General features: G+C 37.5%; 1 protein-coding gene across 44 annotated transcripts in view; it reads left to right on the forward strand.

Annotated features, from left to right (window-relative positions):
- The window catches only part of PTPRD (protein tyrosine phosphatase receptor type D), a 2,298,568-nt gene that overhangs the window by 2,212,269 nt on the left and 61,006 nt on the right, over nt 1–25,293 (forward strand). For all 44 annotated transcript variants that reach the window (XM_055350539.2, XM_055350541.2, XM_055350534.2 and 41 more), the window contains 3 exons: nt 11,656–11,831; nt 24,351–24,470; nt 24,984–25,138. In XM_055350539.2, coding sequence (XP_055206514.1) covers nt 11,656–11,831; nt 24,351–24,470; nt 24,984–25,138 — 451 coding nt within the window. The remainder of the gene's footprint in view (nt 1–11,655; nt 11,832–24,350; nt 24,471–24,983; nt 25,139–25,293) is intronic.

Raw genomic sequence — 25,293 nt, forward strand, 5'->3', positions numbered from 1 at the left:
GAAAAGAAAATGGACAAACCAAAAGATGAAGGATATTTTTATTAGGAAAAGAAAATGGACAAACCAAAAGATGAAGAACAAGGAAATCTGAGGTTGGGTCACTAACTAGCTAGGTAACCTTGACTTCTCTGAATATCAGTTTTCTTAGTGGTAATCTCTTTCATTTCTGACTTCTAAGAGTTATCTCTATGTAGTTTCCTTATCCGTTGTTTTATTTGCTGTACACAACAGTCTAATGAAGCGGCAGTGTAAGTATTTTACTAGATATATAGGTATTCACATTTATAGATGAGAAAACTGAAGCTCAGACAGGATTGGCCCAGGGTCACACAGTCACACAGAATATAAATAATATAACTCACTAAAATCCAGCTCTTCTGATTGATTCCTGGTCTGGGTCTTCCACTTTCCCACATCACTCATAACACTTTCCTACCAATGCAGGATGTGACAGTGTCTTAAGTCACTTAGCATAGGTGGAAAAGCTCAATCTTATCTTTTTGCCTAAAAATCTATTTTATCTTTTGGCATTAGCCTTATGGATAACATAAATATTAGGTTTTAGAACTTCATTTCCTATTTCCTATCTCATTTCCTATTTTATGGCGTGACAAACCTGAGGCAAGGACACAATATGGGAATCATCAAATGCATCATTCAAATGGACCAGAGTCATAAGATTGCAGAACAAATGTCAAGTACATGTAAACCTAATGGTAATACAGGTGATCTGCTTACCTTAAATATTGTTATATGTATCTTTAATTTCTTATTGACCAAGGAGTATCAATTAGTGGCAGGTTATTTATTATGATGCCTTGTAATTAGCAAAAATTAATTATTGCAGTTGTGGATAAAAAAGAGGTTGTTGTTCTAAAGTATAATTAATCTTCACTGCTGCCAGTACTGTTTCCATTAGTAGGATTATAATTGACATTTTGTTTTAAAAGCCATATTGACATGGATTTTTAGAAAAGTGTTAGCCAAGTCTAAATATAAAGCAAAATTAAAATTCTGCTTTTCAATTCAACAACAAAGACAAAACATTATAATAGATATGATTATCTGGTTATCTATTACATGTCGAGCACCATGTTATGGAGGCCCAACCCCAAAAGCTGGTTGTCATGATCTGAATTTACAGATGAGGAAATGGAAGCATTTAAAAAGTCAGCAAACAAGTATGCTCAATAGCTAATAAGTGACAAATTCAAAATACTAATATATGTCAGTCTCAAGGCAGCTGTTCTTCCCATTAGTCTACGCAGGCCCAGAGCAGCTTTTGAAATCATAATAGCCCTGCCTGTGTACATCAAACCTAATTCAAAACTGTTGCCTTTTTGGCTGGGAAGATTGTGTGAGAATTTTCAAATACACATTTTGAAACACTTATGATAGAAATCTTAGAACTAGAGATCTTCAGTTGTGTTCTTAGACTCCAAGTCAAAATGAATTTTTCCAAAGAATAAATGACACAGAAATGATTTTCAGGTGTGTTTGTTTGTTTAATCTCACGTTTTAAGGTATATTGGGAAGTATACTGAATAAAGAGACAGAAAACTGAAAACTAAATTTCAGTTTAAACAACAATGTGACCTTGAGCATTTCACTTAATGCAGTTAACATTCAGCCTTTGGGGAAGCTGGATCCTTTTGATAATTTCACGAACATTTAAACCCCACTTGAAAACATAGAGCACTTACATACTTTATTTGTACACTAATTTCAGAAAGTTCATGCATATACAATCTCTTTGCAAGCCCATTCTCCAGTTTAGGAAGAACCTATGACTTAGTGTCTTTCGTTGTTTTCTTATAAAACAAGGATGTGTAAGACCATTTCTACCATCTCCAGAATTCTGAACATTGATTCTAAATCCTGAGATCAAAAGATAAGTAGGCAAATAAATATTAAATCTTAGACAGTATGAGATGATTAGCTTCTTCAAGGGAAAAAAAAAAAGCTAGTGGGCTTATTCTAAATAGGATTATTGGCTACTATGTGACTCTCACCAAAACAGATTTAAATGGTTTTATCCATGAGAGGGTTAGAAGTGATGAAGAATAAACCTAGTATGTAATATGCATTCTTTAACACTAGTGCTTATTAATCTGATTTTTTTTTAAAGGCTTAGTAAAATAGGGATCCATGTCTTAGTCCATTTGTGCTGCTATAACAAAATACCACAGACTGGGTAATTTATAAACCATACAAATTTATTCCTCGTAGTTCTAGAGTCTGGGAAGTCTAAGATCAAGGTGCCAGCAGCCTTGCTTTCTGGTGAGGGCCCAGTCTGTCCACTTCCAAGATGGTGCTCTGTTTTGCTGCATCCCCTGAGGGAAAGAATGCTGTGTCCTTACATGGCCAAAACAATAGAAAAAGGGCAAACTTAATCTTTCAAGCTTTTTTATAAGGATCGTAATCCCACCCATGAGGGCTCTGCCCTGATGACTTAAGCATTTCCTAAGTCCTCACCTCTCAATACTATCACAGTGGTGATTGAGTTTAACATATGAATTTACGGGAACACATTCTGATCAGAGCAGTGTGTTATTTTTTTCTTACAGAAAGGGTCATATATTTAAAGTTCCAAAACATAAATATATTTATTCACTTCATCTCTTTAATAAGTAAAAGTAAGTACCTTCTTAGGACGGCCTATATGCTGCTCAAGAACCTCTTTCCTGATAACGCATCCTAAGCTCTGCTTGCTTCTGCAGAGCTTGCTTGGACAAGTTGCTGAGCCTTGCTTTCCTCATCTGTATAATGGGATTATTAATAGTACCTACTTCCTACAATTACTAGGAGGATTAAATAAACTAACATATGTAAAGCACCTAGAAGAGTGCCTGGCACCAAGAAAATACATAATAAATATTGGGAATTGTTAAGATTATCTTTAGTGTTATGCATTTTATTACTACTACAGATAGGCCCTTTTAAGTGCAGACAAAATTTCTTTGATATGTGATCTATGGAAAAATTAATATCCAAATGAGAAAGCTGCATATATTTGAAGTACTCTGTAATGCAAAAGAAAACACTGGTGCTTGATAAATGGAAACCAGACCCATAAGAGCATTACAGATTTCAACAGGGGCAAGGATCTATTCTTTTAAATGGAAATTCAAATATATATCATCTGCTGTTTGATTTGCAAAACAGGAGCAATTCAAAAAAATCCAAGCATGAATAATATAGATGATGTCACAATAACTTGATTATTTGTGAGATGGGCAATTTAGCGCCTTTAAGATGAGAAAGCTGCTCACATGGAATCACCACCTCTAAGATAAATCCAGTTAAAAATAAATAAATAAAGACAAGAAACTACTGCTATTCCTTCTGTAATGTTATCCACCATTTGCCACCACACTAGTGCTCTATGTTTCAGTTGTGTCTTAGCCTCTCTTCTGCAGAGTGTTCTGTGGGTAAGTCTATAGCAATTCATTTGAAACAGCTGTGAGCACATGCTAACGTATTCTCCAATTTCACATTGTACCCATGCTGTAAAATATCTTTTTCTTTTCTTTTTTTTTGGGCAGGGGGCATATCTGGTAACTGGATGTATTTTCAATAAGTAAAACAAAACCAAAAAAACCTAGGAAAATATGTTAATACAGTCTATCCAACATGTTCTAATGGAATGTTAGTTATAGTGAATATAAATGTTCCATATGAAGTTCTAACATCAAAACAATTACAATTATTTCACCCAATAAAGAAGTCCTTTGATGGTTGCTGTGTGCTCCTTCCCATATTACCTCAATAAATATGATCCCTTTTTCTCCCTCCGGATTTCTCTCCCTCTCTTTCCCAGTCACTAGTGAATAGTTTGTTGGCACCTCATGTTTGTTTTACCTTGCTCTTGAAATTCTATTTAAGATACTAAAGGAAATTTGTTAGAATGTATATCCCATCCCTTAAAAAACTCATTTAAAAAAAAATAAATCCTGTCCAATTATTGGTTGAGTTCATTTTTCTCACACTCTTCAGAGCATAAATCATTGATTTAGGCTGATAACATGGTTTCTGCAGCATTTTCAGTTTTTCTGTTTTCAAGTTAATTGTTTACAACTGTGATGAAGTTTAATCATTTTATTTCATGGTACTTTTTAAAAAAATACGTAAAAGCATTTCCTTTTTTTGAGTAGCAGTGAATAGACAAATTTTTATAGCTTAATTTGTTTTAAATAGAAAGGTAGATAGCACTTAGCCTGGGAAACCTGGAGCAGTTTCACAGGATGCTTGAAGTCTTTCTAAGAGCTATCTAATTAGAGCTGTGTAAATGGCATCTTTCTCTTACATGTAGCCAAGCAAGTGCTGTTATATCTGTTATTCCTTAGCTCCTACCTTAGACTATACCTGCTGATGTTTCTTACCCGGAAAAAAGAAAAAGCATTTTTAAGGGCTGGCTGGCTGTGTTGTTTTTTACTTTACTCTTGTTCTCAGAAAGCTAATCGAAGAGTAAAATCAGAAAGCCCTGGGAGTGAGTTTATTTTTATCTCTGTTGTCTTTAGTTCATTGGAGTTTTTTTGTTTTTTTTAATTGTACATCTATGCAGCTTACTCTAATGAATCTACACTTCATTACTCTGAGGCCGTAGATAAACCTACATCATCTGTGGTTCTGTTTTTAGAATATAGATACAGGTAGCAGATTGCTGGGAAATTGTAAAAGAATTATTTTTATCCTGTCTGATAATTTTTCTTAAAGTAGAAGCTAGAAAGGGGCCTTCCAGATTTGGAATTACTTTTTATCAGTAGGGCATTAAGAATAAGCAGACTTTTTCCATTTTTACATCAATCATAATAGTAACTAAAATCCATATGACATTTTGGAAATTTCAGATGTATTGATTCATTTAATTCTCACAGAGGTGTTGGTTCCAGGACTTTTTGATTATGATATTCATATTAGTGATGAGGAGACTGAGCATCTGAGTGTTTCCTACACATAGAGCTTCTGTACTCATGTCTCATGCTTGATTGTTGACTACTTCATTGCTTGATGAACCTCTATAATAATTGCCTCCTTATTAGTATAAAGCTAATTGGACCACAACTCCATGATGTGGCTGAAAGTTAAGCTTTAGTGGCCTAAGGTCTACTGTATTTTAAGGCAAGTTGCTGTCTAACCAAAAAGCATGCCCCTCTATCACAGGTGCTGGTAATTCCCCAACTCATGTTGCTGATCTTACAGTGTATTCAAAGATAGTTCAATCAGCCGTCTACTTTCCTGTGTCCGTTCTCAAAACTCAGCCTCCTCAGCAGTGTGGGGGTATGGAAAATCAAGTAGAGGAAGACATACATTAATGAGGAGTTACAGGTTGGGTTCAAATACTCTGAATATCATCTGTTTCTCTATTAGCTCACTGTGGGGTTGAGCTACGATGCCCACAGAACAGGCATGCTTTTAAAAAAAAAATTCTGTGTGTTTTGTAGAAACTTGGAAAGACTGCAGCTATACCAGGGGATACCCTGGCAAACAATAGACTGTGTCTTTGCAATAAATGTTTGCTTTATTTGGTATGTTGCAGAAAGAATCCTTCATGTCACCAGGTCTGATGCAGCCATGTGTGGCTGTCACTGAACAGGTGAAGGGTCGGGGGAAAGGCCTGTGTCCTTTAGAATTTAATCAATTTACTTGTAAATTTTTATTAGATTTTGCTTTCCTATTTCCTGTTTTCTAGTTTTTCTGGAGACTGCAAAGTAAACATTTTTGCCACATTGTTGTAAAATTGCAGTCTAGGTCTTAACCTATATTAACAGCAATATAGTGTTGTTACGCTTTTTCGTTTGTGCGTTGGAGTAGAGGAGGGGACATTAACAAATGAAAGGTAGCTTTTGTGCTCTGTCGGGTCTTGAGTACTTCTGTCTTACAACAAAGAACAAACTTGTTTGCCAAAAAGCAATTTCTTTTTGACACAGTCCTTACTTCATTAGGGATTTATAGAACTTAAAGAAAATAAAAGTACCTGGGATTTGAAGCCAAATTGTGAGTTGGAGCAGGGTAAGACGCTCAGCTGAACATCCATCTTCATGTCTGTAGTGCAGCCGCATCCACTGGAGCCACGGTGGGATTCTGCCTTCCCTCCAAGACTGCCTCTTAGTTATTCTCACCCCCTAAAGTCCAAGGAGAGCTTCTTTCCATGGACAGACCACCTAGTACCACTACTTCCTCTTGTTTTTTGTTTATTTTTTGCCCCATCAGGTTCCAATCAAGATGTGAAGTAGCAGCCTCACTGAAAAATCTCATCTCAGCACATCAAAGGTAGAAGCAATAGGAATCAGCTTGAAAGAGCATCAGAGTGCGTTCCTACCTAATCTGAGAGACACAAAGCCTCTATTTATCTTAAAATAACTTCACAGAGATTTCTGAGTCCAAGAAGGTTAAGAATAGCACAGACAGACACCTTATTTTAGAACTCAAAAGGACTGGAGGGCATCAGTTTGTCCAACACATCTTGTTTAGCAAATAAACAATTACAGTTCTGGGCAAGTTGAGTAACTGGCCAAAGATCACAGAGTAAACTACCAGCAGCCCTAGACAGGAGTCCAGGTTTCCTGGTCAGTTTCTCTAAATTCTTAGCAAGTGCTTGCTATTGTCCCAAGACTTCAAAATGCACACGTGACTTTACCTATAGTGTAATGTGACGCAAAATTGTGATCATTCCGCTTAGAATTACTTGATTTCACAAAATAATTCATGTACTATTTTGCATCCTGCTTTTTCACTTAATGTCAGGGCTTAAGGCTTTATTATAAACCCCTCATCATTGTAAACACCCCTTCAACAAGAGACATCTTTTCAAATCGAATTATCTTCTGGCCCCAAAAATCAAATCCATAGCAAGTTGGGTGTTTGTTTGCTTTTTTTTTTCTTCTTGGTGGTTTTAAAAAATCCACATGGCCTCATTATTCAAAGTCTATCCAGGCTCATTTTTCCACTGAAAACTGTAACTAGCAATCAACAGCAAATAAAATGAGAGCCTAAAACTTGCCTAATTCTGTTCAAATGGCTGTTTGCTATGGCTTGTTGTGCATGAAAAACAACAGAAGCACAGCTCTACCAATCATTCACCTCATCACAATCTCTGTCGGCTTTACAGGCTTGTGTTTACAGCCAGGTTTAGTTAGCCCAGAACACAAAGACCCAGTATAAAGCATGTAAGTAATATTTTTAAATGCCACAAGAAAGAACAGTTCATTAACTGAGGAAATATACTTTAACCCAGGAATGGAGCATATTGGTATAATATGAAGTTAGAGGGTCTAGCCTTAGGTTTCTCGTGTGTAAGATTAGAAGGCTAAACAATTATTTATGGGGTTACAACTATTGACATCACTGTCATTAATTAGAGAATGCACATGAAACAATGCATGAGAAATCATGAAAACCCCCTCAGTTTTATAAATGCAGTAGAGCCATGGACTCCTAGGAAAGAACCAGTCTTAGAGATAAGCTGTTCTTGAACAAAGACACTAAGACCAACTGACTCCAAGAGAGTTCCTGCAGCAGGGCCAGTGTGTTCTAAAATTTTGCTTATGAGGAGCAGAAGGCAAACATCTTTGTCATGTTCCTCCTGTTTTAATAACTCCTTCCCCAACCAAAAAACAAACAAACAGGAAACCCAAAAAACAAATCAAGCACTGTTATTCTAGTATTGGAGGAAGGTCTCCCTGACTCCAAGAATGAAAAGCAATCACCTAATTTATAGTAATTCTATACTCTTTCAGTACTACATTTCAAGTTACATTTCCATCCTTCATAACCCCAAAGGAATTAAGCTAATTCTCACACACTTCTCTTGGATTAGAAGTACACTCACTCTGATTAATGTTGCATTAGCAGAAGCAAATCATTTTTTGGAAAAGGCAGGGAATTGAAAATTAAATAAACAAATATGCACTACTTAGAGAAAGTCACCCCCAAAAAGTGGAAGAATGTTAGATCCAGCCTCCCAGCAGAAACATCCTAATCAAGAACTACTGAAGAAGCATTTCATGGCACCAAAACATTTGGAAAGCAGCATATTGTTTATTTTCACAGTGTTGGTTGAAAAGTCTTTCTAAATATGTCACATTAAAAACCAGAGTCTCATCTACTTGAAATGGACTGCTGATTAACTTTAGCTTCCAATCTGGGGTTAATATTTTTAGGACACACCACCATCCTTTCTAAAATTTTTTCTCCTTCATCTTTCTGCACAGTGTGTTATATTGGGTTTTATGAATACAGGACTCATTAGATCTTAGAGCTTCTGGAGAACATAGCCATCTCTCTTATCTCCACATTTGCAGAGGATCTGTGAGAGAGAACTTACCTGAAATGTCTTTTCACCAGAGTGCATAAAGAAATTTGCCAGAAGGAGGCTTTCATTCCATGTACTACCTTCTTACAAATAGGTATCAAAATATAAGAGGAACCTTAGCATTATTTTCAGGACATAAAGCATTGGCTTAATAATTTGCTCTACCAGGTATTCCATTTTGTTTTCAATTACGTATTTTTCAAAATATTAATTATTTATCTTTTATTGAGACAGAGTCTTGCTCTGTCGCCCAGGTTGAAGTGTGGTGGTGCAATTATGGCTCACTGCAGCCTTGACTTCCTGGACTCAAATGATCCTCCTACCTCAGGCTCCCAGGTAGCTGGGACTACAGGCATGCATGACCACATCCAGCCAAGTTTTTAGTGTTTTGTAGAGACAGGGTCTCTTTGCCATGTTGCCCAGACTTGTCATGTGCTATTCTCAATAAATCTTCCTGCCTCAGCCTCCCCAAAGTGTTGGAATTACAGGCATAAGCCACCACGCCAGCCTAATTTTTTATTTTTATTTTTTTGTAGAGACAGGGTTTCACCATGTTGCTCAGGCTGGCTCAAACTCCTGGGCTCAAGTGATCCTCCTGCCTCAGCCTCTCAAAATGTTGGGATTATAGGCATGAATTACTACACTTTGCCCAATTCCTAAATTCTTAAAGCATTTAGTGATAGTATTGATTCCTGGTGCCTAGTAGTCTTCAGGCAACATTTTTGTATTCTTATCCTGGGAAGTGCAATCATTATTCAGTAGCAGACTACCCCCTCCTTGTTAAACAAAAAGAATTTATTATTCAAACTTGAGCAGTATGCAAAAAACCCTAATTCATTACATAATAACTGATTAACATTTTTACCCAAAGAGGGTTGGATGGGTCTGATTCCCTGTCTTTAGGAGTGATTCTCCTGTGCATCTTCTCCATCCTCAGATGCATTGTTCAGACACATTTGCTTTCCTTGATAAGGGGGGAAGTGGCACAGGGCCCAGGTGATGAATCTTCTGAGTCATTTAGCCCAGATTTCTCCATTCTGAGTTTTCTTAGAAAAAAGTTTTCTGTATATTGGCAGCTGAGTGAGGCCCTTAGCCAGAATCCTTTTTATCAATTCTTTAATGTTGCTAACTGCTAAATTAAAATTTTGAAAGTAGGTTTTTCCTGTTAGATGGATTCATTCTTGACTCAGAACCAAATCCTATGGATATGTAAGATGTGTGCACATCCCAGTGTTTGTAACCTGAGAATTTTATTTAAACTGTCATTTGAATCTACAGTAATCTGGTGTTGGGGAGGAATAGGATCTTTATCAACAAAGGGCTGCCAAAACCCCAACTGCTTCCTGAGTAGCTGTAATAGATGAATAATGTTACAGCCAACCATGCATTTCAAGTTTTGCTCAAAAGGCTTTTCAACTAATGCTGGTGGTATTCCATATCCGTGTGTTCATCTCAGAGTGCAGTAGTTTCCATCTGATTTTCATTACCTTTCTTGAGAGGATCAGCTTTACAACTGGAATCAGAAAAGCAGTCAAAGTCATTGCAAGTGGCAATCAGTGAAATATAACAATTTGAGCTTGGGAACATATGTTTCATTATAAAGAAAAAAAAATGGCTACCCCATAATTCCAAGATTCATATTTCCCAGGGTAGAAGGGATCATGCACAAGTTCTAGTGTACCTCCCATATCATGCTGACATTCCTATAAAGTGCTTGTTCCCCCCTACAGATAGCCAACTCATGACCTTCCAAGGAAACTTAACTCCCTTTTTGATTCTGACCATTTGAAAATGCTTTATTGTATTCGAGATGAAATTCATGTTTCTGTAGTTAAATCTTTCAGAATTTAAAACTTGGAACTCAACAGAGTAAATCTAAACCTCTCTTCTTCTCACAGGCAGCTCTTATCCCAATTCCTACCATTTCCTTTGCTAGGCTATAATATACATTCTTTCTCATATGGAGTAGCTTTCATTCCCTTAATCACTGTGGCTACTCTTCTTGGAAGAAGCTCAAATTTGCCTCTATCTCTCTTAAAGGCATGTGCTGATGGAAAACTAGGCTTTAAATCACAATATCTACATTAAATTACATCTCTGCTACTGATTACATGTTGGAACTGGGGAAAATTATTTACTCTTTTGTCACTAGGGTAGCAAAGGTGAATAAAAGAGACATGGTCAAAATAGGCAATAAGCAACTTAACAAACAAGTAAATATATAATTACAACCTTAATCAGTAGTATAAAGGGCTGTCAAGGGAGTTCTGATGTCTCAGGGTATTCCAGGGCAGGCCTTCTGGGATGGAGGCTGGGTGTTTTATGATGGGAAGGGGAGAGAGTATATTCTAGGATGTGGATTGAGCTAAGGAGGGAAATAGATGTTTTCTAATAATTGAAGCAGACCAGTGTCTAGAGTTTTAAAGGCAAGGAGGTGAGTGGAATGAGATGAGTTTGGGAAGTTGCAGAGCTTTGTAAGCGATGTTCAGAGTTTGGATTTTATTTGAAGTATAAGGGGAAGCCATTGTTGGGTTTGAAGAAGTTACAGTGTCTGAAATAAATTTCTTAAAACTGCTGTCATGTTAGATGGAGAACAAACTGGAGAGGACAAAAGTAGAAGTTGGACATCCAATTAGGAGGCAGCTGTCCTAATCCAGGAAGTTCATGTGCTGCTTACAACAAATCACGAGTTTGAAATGAGAAGCAATACTTTGCAGAGGTCAAGACACATATGAGTAGCCTATGATTAAACCTGATTCCACCAACTTGAGCAAGTTGCTCAAGTTTCTTTAACTTCTTTGCACCTCAGTTTTCTCCTGACAGGACTCATAACAGGACTTATTGCAGAGTTGTTGTAAATATTAAATGAGTTTATATATGAGTTTCCTGTTAACTAAATCTACAAAGAATTTTTCATTATTATGGTGTGTTCCACTCTATTTTGTATATTCAGACTCAGGCATTCTTTTATCTAGTTTTTGTCTGGGAAGCACATGGGTGAGGAATGTTACCAGATTGTTTATTGTTCTTTGCAAACTATTTTTTTTGCCAGTGCAACAGAGAAAACCAACAACCAGTGAAAGAAAAGGCATTCTATGGACCATCTATTGTATTTTTTCTTTGTCGTATTATAAAGACCTGACACTTTTTTGCATACATTTTTTAACATGATGGTTCTAATAGGACCTGTTTTTAATCTTGCTTGAAACCCGACCTTCAATATATTGTGACTTCTCTAGTGTGAGGTGGAACAGTAAGATAGCACTGCCATTAGGTCATGTCCCAGGCTGTTTCCTCTTGTGATGTGCTCACCTGGTTGAATAACACTCCTTGTTTTCCAGGGATCCCAGGAAGTGACTATGTGAATGCCAACTACATAGATGGCTATAGGAAGCAAAATGCCTATATTGCAACACAGGGATCTCTCCCCGAAACATTTGGGGACTTTTGGAGAATGATATGGGAACAACGGAGTGCCACAGTTGTCATGATGACAAAACTAGAAGAAAGATCAAGGGTAAGAATAAGTATCCACCTCTTTCGTTTTAAAAATTTTCCCTCAGAGTCCCTATGTTGCATATTTTATTCTGTTCAGAATCTAACCTTTCCCTAAGTCTTACCTTTCTAACAGATACTAATTATGAATGGGCATCAACAATTCTAATTACACCATTCTTTAAAACTCCTCTGGGTGTTTTCACAAAAGAAATTCTCCCATGTTATGATGTGTGTGGTTGCTAAAAAGTAAAAAAAAAAAAAAAAAAAAGGAATATTCACAGGAATAGACAACTTGATTAGAGAAAATAAATATTCGCTTGAACCTCTTTCAAAAACACCATTGAACAAGAACCTACGGGCTTTGGGGAGAATCCCACCAATATGTACTTCCACTATTTTCAACTTTTTGTTTCTTAAAATCTGCAGCATAAGACTTAAGTTCTGTGAAAGAGGCTTTTGCTTAAATTATTCACATTAGTATAAATTAAGTCAGGGCAGCTGGAGAAATGATGTGGCTGAATACACGGCTGAGAAAACACATAAATGCATAGAGGGCGTTTTGCTAGTTTAAACTTCTCCAAAATGAGTAGATTTTAATAATGGAGTCATTGCTTGGTAAGGTCCAAGAAAAGAGTTTTATTCATCATATGGGTCCAATATTATGGTGCATGGCACATTAGTTAAATGCTGTTGGTTTGAAGGACTAAAAAATAATGGGTAAGCAGTATACCATATTCCTGAGTACATGTGTACATTTTGTAGCATCTGAAGAAAATCAGCCTTTAACCTTGAGAAATTAATGATGGGATCTCTGAAACTTCATTGAAGACAGCAGATACTTTCATTGAAGAATAGGGACATTCAAGACAGAATTTGAAACCACAAGTGAGATGCCTCTTTTACTGTGGTTATAGTAGTCTCAAAAAGGATATTTAGAAGGAAGAAAGCCTGATTCCCCATTTACTGTGTGAAAGTTGAGGTTCTGTAAATGTTCTTCTAAGCTCAACACATGGCAGTTTCTCTAAGCCTGGTTGTGTATATGAGGGACAATTTAAAAGCTGCCCAAGAGATTTATAAGGGAAAAGCTCAGACAGAAACATATTAAAAAGCCACAACTGTAACCTCAAATGTGGGAAATCAAAAGCAGTGATAAATGGTTGGTTTAGCAAAACTAAAAAGCAGTTAGATCTTTTCAAAACATCTGAATTGTATAGAGATGTTGAAATATTGTCTAAAATGGGAATTAAGATAAAAATGACACTGAAGACAAATATCTGGCATACTTTACATGCAAACCCAGTTCGAAAGATGTAAATGGATTTGTTACCGATTTGTACTTAAGGTAACTCCTATATATCAAGCAGTTTCTTTAAAAACAACTCCCCTCCCAAGTGATCTTGGATATAATAGTTCATAACTATAATAATGTCTAACATATTAGGTGCATTGATATTTCATAACAGCCCTTTACAAGAAACACTACTGTGACCTCCAGTTTACATATGAGTATACTGGGGCCCAGAACATTACAGAAGCTTTGCCTAAGGTCATTCAGCTACCAAGGTCAGGGATAGGAATTGAAGACAGACAGTCTGGCTCCAGAACACACGTGCTTCACCATCAAGCCATACTGCCTGTTGACACTTCTGTGAAACTGAGACAGCTGAACTATTATATTACGGCATGCATGTAAATCCAACCTACCCAGTCTGTTCTGCCTGGAGATAACTGCTGGTAACAAGCAGTCATTTGCAAAAGCTGTTTTCAGTAAAACACACATTTTATCTTGACACTGCAGGCCTTCATTAAACTGTGCACAGAAACTTGTTTTGAAATAACCAAATGAAATTCTGCCCCTTTTCTCCCTAATTGCTTCTAATAATAAAGTTAGTTCTAACTGGCCCCACTGCCACTGCAACATCTGATGGTAATGAGCAGTTCTTGGCGGAAGGCATTGTGACTTAAATACCTACAGTTTATCTTTCTGTTGCAGGCTACCTTCTCCCCCAACCCCCCTCAGCCAGAGGAACTTATTTGGAAGTTACTAAATGAACCTCTGTTTGCTCCCTTCATTAATTACTCTTTGCTCTTGCAAGTTAGCTTTCTCCTTTGTTAAATGGCCTAAGGAAGCCAATTAAAATGCTGTCTTGTGATTTTTATTCTGTGGTGGTTCAGCCTGTACCCAGATTTGTGATGACCTGCATAAGCCAATAGGCAGTTGGGGAGTCTCAGCCACCACCAATCTGACAATACACATGAGCCCTGGCCCCCAAGGCCCAAAAGTCCTTTGCTCTCCAGTCTAGAACACTTGGGACTAAATGACCACATGTCCTGGAGAGATTTAACAAAGCACTGGAGCCTCATATTATTTCATCTGCTCTTCCGTCTTCCTCCCTCCCATCATTCCCATCTCACCCTTTCCCTATCCAGTTGCTCTTTTACCTAAAGTAGCGGGAAGAAAGGAGAAGGCATTCCTGGATTCCCAAACAAGAGCTGGAATTGGCTTTCACTATAAAAACAATGTTATAAATAGGGGTGAGTTGTTAATGAAATCTATAGCTCCAGACTTTAGGAACGTGGTGGGTTCTGTGGGCTGACCTTGGGACTCAGTGAATTTTCAATTCCCAGCAGCCAACTTCAAAGCAGACATTGGAACTAGCCTGGCCCTATGAAGGGAAGTGGCACCAGTCTTCCTCATAAAGGGAGGTAGTCCAGGTAATGTAAACAAATTACCTCTCCAAGAGCTGAAGCTTGAAATGTCATTATTTAGATTAAGGCTCAGGTTCTTAAAATAATATTCATTCCTATGGTACATGAAGAAAATATGTGTGCGTGTTGTAAATGCTGCTGTGAATTAGAAGTATGCTAGACTGCCACTGACCATAGATTTGCAGCAGGGAAGAGAGGAGAAAAGGAAAGAGAAGAGAAGATAGCTTGATATTACACAAGACTGCATGGGGATACCACCATGAGAGAGGACAGCTATGGGACAGTTCCAAGTAGGGCACTTTGCAGTCGGATGTCTGAGTTCAAATACCAGCTCTAGCCTCTACTAGCTGTGTGACAATGAGCAAGTTTACTTGACTCCTCAAATTCTCATTTTTCCTTTTTTGGATTATGTGGAAGGGTTATTGTGGGTATTGACTGAGATAAAGGATGTGGCAAGGTGGCTCAGTGAGTCTCAAATGGTATTGTTTGGTAAAGAAATTGGGAGCTTTACAGTGACAACTTCAGTTTCCCCAAAAGATAGCCTCCAAATAATTCACTCTTTGTTCCCAAATGAAAAGAGTTTATTTCTCTATCGTTGACAATGAATCCTGACCAACCTCTCCAAGTCCCTGAACATGGTTAATTATGCCCACGTTTCCCAGTGTGGCACACCCATGCATTTTATTCAAGAGGAGAGTGGAGCTCAGACCATGGGATTCTTTCCTACTTGCTTTCCCCCAGGACAGGATCTCCAGAATAGAGATCAGCCGGGGAACAGACCAAAATAGAACATTCTGGCTGCTTCATTGACTGTAATACAACATGAAAATCATAAGTGATATAGACATGGGTTACATGTAGTGATAAGTGCCACTGAAGATACATTTCCTTATTGTTCAGTTTTACATCCCCTCTCCCCTTTTTTGGTTATTTTATGGTGCTACGGAATTCTCCTGCCTTAGAGCCCATCTCTCTTTTCAAGCGTTCTGTTTTGCCACAGCCTGGTTCAATCGTTTTTGTTTTTCTTTTAGAGACAGAGTCTTACTCTGTTGTCCAGGCTGCAGTGCAGTGGTGTGGTCATAGTTCACTGTAGTCTAACATTTCTGGGCTCAAGCAATCCTGCCTGAACAGCAGGGACTACAGGTGCACAGCACCACCCCCAGCTAATTTTTAGATTTTGTAGAGACAGAGTCTCACTTTTTTTGCCCAGGCTGGTCTCAAACTCCTGGCCTGAAGCAGTCCTTCCACCTTGGCCCCCCAAAGTGTTTGGATTGCAGGCTTGAACCAGCCCATGCCTGGCTGGCTCACTCTTAAGCTGTCACTCAGGTCTGAGGTTTATCAACAGCGCTTGTATTAATACCTTTGGTGAGTTAGAACAGCTCACTGAGACAAAAGGCTTCTGGATTCCTTAGCAGGTATTAGAAGTTTCACTAGCATCTGTTTTGAGAACTGATCATTCTTAGTGTTTGCATGGCTAAAGAAACCCTTATAAGTGTGAAGTATGACTTAGGACTTAAGTTGATTATTTGAAAACATGAGTTCTTTGATTTTCAAATGCTATTACTTCCCTTCAAATGTGGCCTTTAAAGAATTCCAAACTTAACTGAGAAGACTCTTTGCCTGGTGTATACATTCAGCTATCAACCCTGAAGGAAAAGTATAAGTTGAATATTTCATATGAGTTTCATTAGGGTATATAAAGAAATAAAAAGACAATGGGCCAGGTGTGGTGGTTCACGCCTGTAATCTCAGCATTTTGGGAGGCCAAGGCGGGCAGATCACCTGAGGTCAGGAGTTCGAGACCAGCCTGACCAACAAGGAAAAACCCCATCTCTACTAAAAATACAAAATTGGCCAGGCATAATGGCACACGCCTGTAATCCCAGCTACTCAGGAGGCTGAGGCAGGAGAATCGCTTGACCTGGGAGACAGAGGTTGTGGTGGGCCAAGATTGCACCATTGTACTCCAGCCTGGGCAACAAGAGTGAAACTCCATCTCAAAACAAAAACAAAAAAACAGTGATAGAAGCTGGAGATTTTGAAGGGAAAGCATGAGTTCTGCCTGAAACACACAGATCAGTTTAAAGCTGTTGTAGAATGTACTATGTAATATGAAATACTGTTAGTGGGTTTTTTTCCACAGTTTCCATCTTTATTGCCAAATCCTCTCAAGTTTTGCGTAGTTCATTGATTCTGTAGCAAGTCATTCTAGTGCCCTAGAATGTGGTTTCTAATTGTTTCCATGTTTCATAACATGCCAATAAGCACACGAATTGGTCTGGGCAACCACATGGAAGGAGGAAAGTGTTTGGAAAAAATGAAGCATTTTGTGGGGAAAGTAAAATGTATACAGCTGGGATTTCCACTCCAAGGATATTATTTTTGATGACTGGGGCACATGATTGGCAGCCTTGCTTGCAGAATTGGCATCTCCGAGGTAGGATTCATCTGCTTTTTTAAGTAAGTGTATATTAAATTATTATTTAGTGTGTGAGTGTTCACCTTTTTCCCTTCATCTATCTTCTCTTGACTGTTTCTCTCCTACTCTGTCTCCCATCTTGAAATACAGAACACAGAGAGAATGCATCAACCTCATGCTTAGAAAATTCTTGAGTAACCCTGATTAGTATTAGCAGTTGAAAGGCTTAGTCAAGGTTAGAATATATCTGACTTTCACTTCACCTCACCAGCTTGCCTTCATTCCTTGCCCATAGTAGAGACTCATTGTTTACCTTGTCTTGCAAGCTTTATAGTGGGGGTTGATTCACTTAAAGAGCTGTTTGTAAATGTACTTAGTGTTATAAATGTTGGAGGTGGGGAGTGAAATTTTGACACTTAACACATCAGTCATGATTTTTATTGTAATCCAATGTGGGCTGTGTCAATTAGTAGTGAAAATATAGGGCTAGAAATGAAGAATCCTATTCTTGGTTTCCAAGCTATCTTAAGTCCCATTTTCTGTTTCCAAATAGGGAATCATACAAACCAGACGATGCCATATATTAGTAAAGCAGATCAAATGTTTTGTGCATCGTGACTTGAGTTGTATCTTAGGCCAAAGAATGGGAAAATCCCTGCCCTACTAAATTTTGTGGTTTGTGCTAATGATTGCAGGTTAGATGCTGTCAGGGCTAAAGAGACCGGGCTGGTGTTAGCTTCACTTTGTTAACAGTTTAGGGAACTTGACATTTGGCTGGTGGAACACTTGTGACCTAATGACCACTCACTCCTCCTCCTATGTCTTCCCCAGTCCTTGAATGTCACCTTAGTAAACTTACCCTAGCACAAAGTGAAGGTGAGGTGGAGACATATTCACATTTTGTTCTATGGCTAAAAGGGCAATTCTGAGCATGAAGCAGTAGAAAAAGAGATTGTGCTCAAACATTTTCTTCTTTTCCTATAAAACAAAGCTTGAGATTCTTTTCAGATTGTGAGATCCTTTTGGGTTAAAATTTGACAGAATCCCATTGAAGATTATAAATGGCAGTGCTATTGTTTTCATTGCTGTTATCAGTTTTGGAAAGCCCAGCCTTGGCCAGTGGCAGACTAATTCTTGGCCCTTCTGGTTTGTCAAGGTTCGGTAAGTTTAATGGAGAGCAAATGCTTTCCAAATGCCAGGTTTGTGTCCTTTTCCAAATGGAACTGGAAGCGCCAAAGGCCGTGAACATTTAATTTCTCAAACTGCAGCCTAAAGTGCTGCCTATCTAGGGCAACAGAAACTGCTTTTCTCCTTAAGCAACTTTAGGACCAGCAGCACAAACATTGCCTTTGGAGTCTGCATGATGTATGGGATTGTTTTTGAAAGTGGTGGATACTTAATATAAATAGGACGCTGGCAGCAAAAAGAATGATGCTCATGTTGGCAATCTAAAGGATGTTGGGGTCCTTATCTAGAAAGTTCTGCACTTTTGGTTTTCTCTTGTCAGCAGACACAGCGTCAGATAAAAGAGAAAGAATCCCACCAATTTCTTGCTGTTTATTAGCTTTCTGGATTATCTACCTTCTTTCCCCACCCCACCTGCTCTACTTAGTAAAGGCAGCTGACAGATTCTGGCTCAAAGCATTCCTCTTAAAGCCAATTAGAGTCCTCATGACCTGAGTAAAGAGCTGGAATGGGAGGAGGAGATGCAACTTTGCTCCTGATGACTTTGTACAAAGCTTCTCTCATTCTCTGCATTCATGTCTGTGGTTCTCCTGTGCTGGATTAGGTCTCATTTCTAAGGTTTTCAGAAGTATGTGTTAATCTCTGTTTACTAGTGTTTAGGGTCCAATGTTTGGTTTTTCTCTGTTCTTTATCAGCAGAATGTCTGGAAAGGCTGATGTTCAACTGGTAAATACCCAATATAGTTGTACTGGTTGTTTAAATATTGAACTGCATTGATGCTGGCTGGTACCTATAAATTATATTTTTATTGGAACATTGAGTCATCTAATGATACTGTTTGGAAGAGATGACACTGGAGTCAAAGGCAACTGCTGGGCAGACCAAGGCAGAAGCAGAGGTGGCTGTAGGGCTATGTGGGGCACCCAGGTGATCCTCAGGAGTGATTAGATCTGAGGTGGATACTCTGAGGACCCACCTCATGTGGGAAGAGCTGATATCAAAGTGCTACTTGGCCATGAGAAAGAGGCGCCTCACATAGTTCTGCTCTGGTTAGGACAAAGTGCCAGAAACTTGAGACTTAATGACTTTCAATTTAATGGGGGAAGTCACTGGAAAAGTTTACGGCAGCTCCCTATGTCAACTTCTGGCAGACACATCAAACAAAAGGGAATAACTTTTTTAAAGTTAATAAGCAGTTTAGAAAGTGTGCGAATGGTTCAATGAACTGGTAGGCAATTTTATGATATGTAATTTGGTTTATTTTGAGAATAATATTTTTCAACTTTATGGCTGTATATATGAAAAGCTGCACTGGTGGTCAAATGCTTTAATATCACTCTCATTTCAAATATTGTAGTGCCTCTTTGTCCTCCACTAAATAGTGATTAGTAAAGATATAATAAAATGGGGGAATACACAAACCAGACTGACTGCCAGTTGGGAATAGATATAGCCAAATATTGATTGAGTGCAGAGAACTACACTGTTGTTAAAAGAGAATCACTGAGATGCTCTCTGTCCTTATTGTGGAAAATCAAGTATTCAATCTGGTCTTAAAAATTTCCAGAATAGTTACTATAACCTGTAGAAATAAATCGTTCAGCATTTATTTTTTCTGCCCACTAAAATTAATGAAATTTATCTAAAACTTTCCTTTATTATAGTCTCCCTCATTAAATGGGTATTGACAGAAGGGTACCAACATTTCCTTACTCCCAAAAATAACTGTGACTTGTGTTATCTAATGTTAGCCTGCTTGTCCATTCCTTACAGGATACTAATGCTTGAACAACCACTCTGCCCAAACTTACTAGGTACGAATTTAGAGTCACTTTTAGCAATAGTTATGGTATCCCACGTATCATTTATTGCCTCTTCTAAGTCCTTCTTTGGCTAAATAATCTCGTGGCAAATACATTTTGGATTAGCAATGCTAGAACCCTTTCGAGGTATCAGTTTGTTACAATTGGAATTCTGATGCCTTGCCATGTTGCCATGCTCAGTAAGTCTTTATTAAATTGAGATGAGGAGGTTTTGTTTTCAGAAAGTTGTAGACAATTTAAAAATAAGCCAATCTAGTTAATTGATTATAAAGTTGGCTACCGCTCATTGAGTACCTACAATATGCTGAGCACTCCCAAGATAAGCCATATGGGAGTAAAAATAGCCTAGAATGAGAGCCCTTCTCCCAAAGCATGTTCAGCAGACCTAATGGATCAGCTCCTACCAGATATTTGCAATGACAAGAGTTTTAAAAATAAATTTAAATATGTTTTATTATTCCATCAACTTGATTTTGATAGTTTGTCATGAAAAAGGTAAAATAAATTAATTCTGTTGCATAAATTTAGCAATGGTCACCCTGTTCTTTCCGTAATTATAGAAAAATGAAACCTTCACTTAAGGGTAATAACTTTGTGATAATAAAAAGAAATGCCTCCCGCAAATTTAGCCAAAAATCTGAACTGTCTCAGTTTAAGCTTCAAGTAAAGTTACTGGGTGATGTTTCTAAACCACAGCCTGAGTGACAAGTTCTGCTGTTCTTCTTTTCCACCTCTGAGTTGAACACATATTCTTTTCAGAAGACATTGGGGCCCACATAGATGAAGGGAATTGTTTGGAATCTCAGAACCACCTATTTGAAGAACCAGGAGGTTTAGAAACACCCCACTTAGTCAATAAGGCTAATGGATTGAGGGCAGGGACTGGGTCTTATGTCACCTTGATGCCCCACAACTGCTAACACCTTGCTTTGCACCTAGAAAATCCTAAATCAATATCTGCTGAAATTAATAACATGTTCTTTTTTTTCACATTTAGACTGATTTAGGTAATTTATAACAACAACCCCACACACACAAAAATCCAGAATGTCATCAAACGGATAACCAATAATAGCTAGTGTTTGTTGAATGCCTGTTTGTGCCAGCCATTTGGGTTAAGTGTTTTAGGGGCATCACTTCAATCCCCACAATAGCTCCGTAATGCTGGAGACACTGTTCCCATTTCACAGATGAGGCAGCTAGACTTTGGTCCTGGAAACAGAGAAACAATTTTCCAGGCATCCCGGGAGACTCTGCCTGACCTTCCATGAATCAGTCCTAAAGGCCGCTTGTATCCATTCTAAATCAAATAGAAAAAGGCAAAAAACCGTATTTGTATTCAGTAGCTCCTGCCTTCTAGTTCTTATGTACTCAAAGGGAGCTGCCTTCATTTCTCATCTCACAATCAGCTTTATGTGTGAAGCCTAACAAATAGTAACTCTCTCTAGAAATACCTTATGATATTTTCTCTTAAGAAGACCGAGTAGGGGAAGGAAAGTTGTCAAAGAAAAACATTTTAAGAGAGGAAAATGGACATAGTTCATTTATACTAGCTAATGAGGAAAGAAAAAATATCTCTATTGTTCTCCTTTTTCTTTCTCACTACATTTTATACTTGCTCTCCAATGCTGAAATCAGAAGTCATATGTTTAGCATATGGCAAAAAAGGAGACTTAAAATAATATTTGTCAGTAACTCTAAGCCCTTAAATTCAGCCCTCCAAAATCAGATGAAGGTGTGCAGGCTACTCAGAGAATGAGGTCGAGAAAGGAAGTACTGAGGTGCTTACCAGCAAAGGGAAAAATGTATTGCTGTCACTATTCAGATAAGCTCAGGAAAAGCTTCTAATCCCACTGCTGAGGCTATGTGTGTGCATTTCCACATATGTTAGGATATTTATTTTTCATAAGGTCCTTTTGAGAAATATTTCCTGAGAGAAAATGGTAATATTTAAATATATCCGCTTTAAAAAATTGCCTCTGATTTTTGCAGTTGAGTTTGAAATGTTTATTTTTCTTTTGGTAAATACTAAAAATGCATTGTTCAAATTGAGTACAAAAGCAACTTTTTTCTTCTTTTAGCTAGAAATTTTCACAGCGTTTACTCCTTATAGTAATGCTTCCTGGTATTTTTTTTCTAAAGGGGTCAGAGTCTAAGCCAATAATAGCTGCAGTTTCAAACTTATTACTAGAAATGTGAGGATTAGTATAATTTTAGTTCTTCCTGCATCTTAGGAATGGAGAAGATTTGTAGATGGAGAGTCATTTTTCCAAAAGTTGTATGAAGGTTGCCTTCTCATTCTTTCCTTCATCTCCTTTTCTTACCTCACTAGAAGGTCTAAATGTAGTCAAGTCCCAGTTTTAAAATATAATTATATTGAATTTGGGTCAGAGCATTGAACTGACTGTATAGATCATTTTGTTGCATTAATGTGCTGTTTTTGTGCATATCATAGTGATATTTGTCCTCAGGGATTTCATTAGTTTATTTTAAACCGAAAGGGTTGCTGTCCAGCTGAAACTGTTAAATGATGAATTTGAGTTTCTCTCTTGAATCTTCAACTCAACCCATTGTTGGCATCTTCTTGAATATTACAATATGAGGCCTCCAGAGTTCCTCTTGTCCTCTGCTGGGAGACATCCACCTGACATCTATTTCATGGTTTAAAACAAAGCCTTTGGCATAATTTTTGTGATTTTTTTTTTCTCATCTATATCATGACTGCTGAAGTAGTGTTGGTTCTATTCAGATGGTAGCTTTTGCTAAATATGTCATCTGGGACCTGGGTTTTAGCTTATGGTGAAAGAACATATAGAGATGCCCATGCCTGGTCACTCTACATCAGTATTCTCCTTCAAGAATTATCATTTCCCTATGTTGTTATCTCTTTGAGTTAGGGCAAATGATAGAAATAAAAAACACAGAAGGCTATTTTGTACAACTAGGAAACACACAAAGTATTCTTTACATCTTATTAAGGCAAAATTTTTGTCTTATTGTGGACAATTTTTGTTTGTTTTCATCAAAAAGATGATGTTTGTGTGGTCTCAAAGTTGAAATCAAGGCATAGGAATCAAACCTTGTGAATTTAATATCTAGCGTACTGTATAGCTGTAAAGTGCTTTTCTTTTTTGTCTTGTCTAGGAAATTCTGTACAGAATAAAACCTCTCCCTTTCTTAGAAGGGCCAATAGTTTCATGGAAAGAGCCTGAATTTTCAGAGGAGCAAATGCTATCTCTGTGAAAGAGAAAATTACAGTATTATTCACAGAATGTTACAAATACTCATATTAAACATAAAAGCAACTCATTATGTAATAATTCTATTTGCTGGACCAAAAAAATTCTAGTGTCTCTAATAATAATGCTTTATTGCCTTTGTTTAAATCCAAAGATTGTGATTTTCTGTTCTTTTTCAAATAGAAAGGTGTATTCCCTATTGTAAAATACTGCTAGGAGCTTTCTTTACCTAGAGAAATGTATTTCAGTTGGGTTCTCTTAAGAATTAGTCCCATTAAAAAAAAGTCTGAGATAGAAAGAGTAAATATAGTCAGATCTATGGCCTTACTACAAAAATATTGTGCTGTGTTTGTTACTTTTCATTATACTTTTTAATGCCCAACAGACTCATTCAGTGAATTTGAGGTTTACTGCACACTTGGAATTATTCTTTGTTGTGTGTTAAACTAATTAGGTTGAAAACTTTTTATGTGCTTTTGCTCCACTTCACATAGAAATTGTAGATTATTCATCTTGGATGAATTTTAAATTATTTAAACTTTGCACTGTTAGTGTGTGACCCTCTGAGACTCTTTTTAAAGAACAGACAGCTCTTTTTCCTGCAGACATTATAGATTTAATTTGCTTCGGATACAAATAACATTTATCTTGTGTTTAAAAAAAAGCACATGCTTATGTTGTTTATTATACTTTGATAGATTTTCCAATTATTTCTACTTTTCTTTAAACAAGCATATTTGGAAGTTGTGCTTTTTAAATCTTGATGAAGTAACACTATCTTACCATGTAGTTTAAATGACAAAGTGTCATCCTCCCAATGCGATTCATAACGTCTATCCCAGGACAAATTTGTTTTCTCTTCAAGCTCATTGAAGTTTCAAATCCCTCTCTCTATATTTTACCCAGCAACAATCTGCAACTTATTTTTCTCCAGGAAAATTGAATCTGTTACTGTTTAGTATTCCTACCAGTTTGAAAAATGTGGTTTATATTGGCATCAGAGCAGTAATTTACATATATTGGGATAACAAAAATGCATGCCAGAAAAAGATCAACATAAAATGAAGTGCAGAAAAGCTGTTTTCCTTCAACAGCAACTCAAAGCAAAGTTAATAGAGAAATTGATGAGCATTTGCCCTGAATGTGCCACTTGTTTCTTGTAGGTGAAGTGTGACCAGTATTGGCCTAGCAGAGGCACAGAAACCCACGGACTGGTTCAAGTAACGCTGCTTGATACTGTGGAGCTGGCCACATATTGTGTTCGAACATTTGCACTTTACAAGGTTTGCTTTTCATCTTTTTCTCCTCCCTTTCCCCTCTCTATTGTTTAAAGAAAGCTTCTTTTGAGAAATGAAATCTCTTAAGGCTTTACTTAAATCTTGATCTCAATGGCAACAGTGAAGAATGAAATAAATCTTCCATTATCACTCAGCCATTTTTCTTCTTGTCTGGCGATTTATCAGTAAATATAAAACTCTTGCTCCAAATGAAAGTTTCAGCCAATGAAGAATAGATGAAGAAGACCTGGCTCTTCCTGTAAAATGTGATAGGAGCTCTCCTGGTAGTTAAACCTGAAAAATATAATGCTCACCTAAGAAATTTGTCTTCCCACGCAAATATTTGTCATTTACAAATAACTTGGGGTTTCTATTTCCAAAGAGTGTGTCTTCCCAAAGGCTACAGGGTGGTAGAAAGGAATTAAAATAGCACATTTTAGCATTACCTCTTCCCTGTTATTCATCATTACCACCTGAGGCTGGGAAAACAGAATTTCAGCTGATATTCCTATTTCACAGAATGGTTCAAGTGAGAAGAGAGAAGTGAGACAATTCCAGTTCACCGCCTGGCCTGATCATGGTGTTCCAGAACACCCTACACCTTTTCTAGCTTTCTTACGTAGAGTCAAAACCTGTAACCCTCCCGATGCTGGTCCGATGGTTGTGCACTGCAGGTAAGAAGCGTTTGTTTCACTTGCAGTCAGGAAACAGAAAGCTAAATTGACTCTCATTGGATGTTTTTGCAACTTCTTGACATTCTGGAATAGTAAATGTCTTCATAAATAATACAGCTCTCTTTTGGTCAAATGAGGCCTATGCTAACATCAAT

Source organism: Gorilla gorilla, chromosome 13 (assembly GCF_029281585.2).
Source record: "Gorilla gorilla gorilla isolate KB3781 chromosome 13, NHGRI_mGorGor1-v2.1_pri, whole genome shotgun sequence".
Lineage (NCBI taxonomy): Eukaryota > Metazoa > Chordata > Mammalia > Primates > Hominidae > Gorilla > Gorilla gorilla.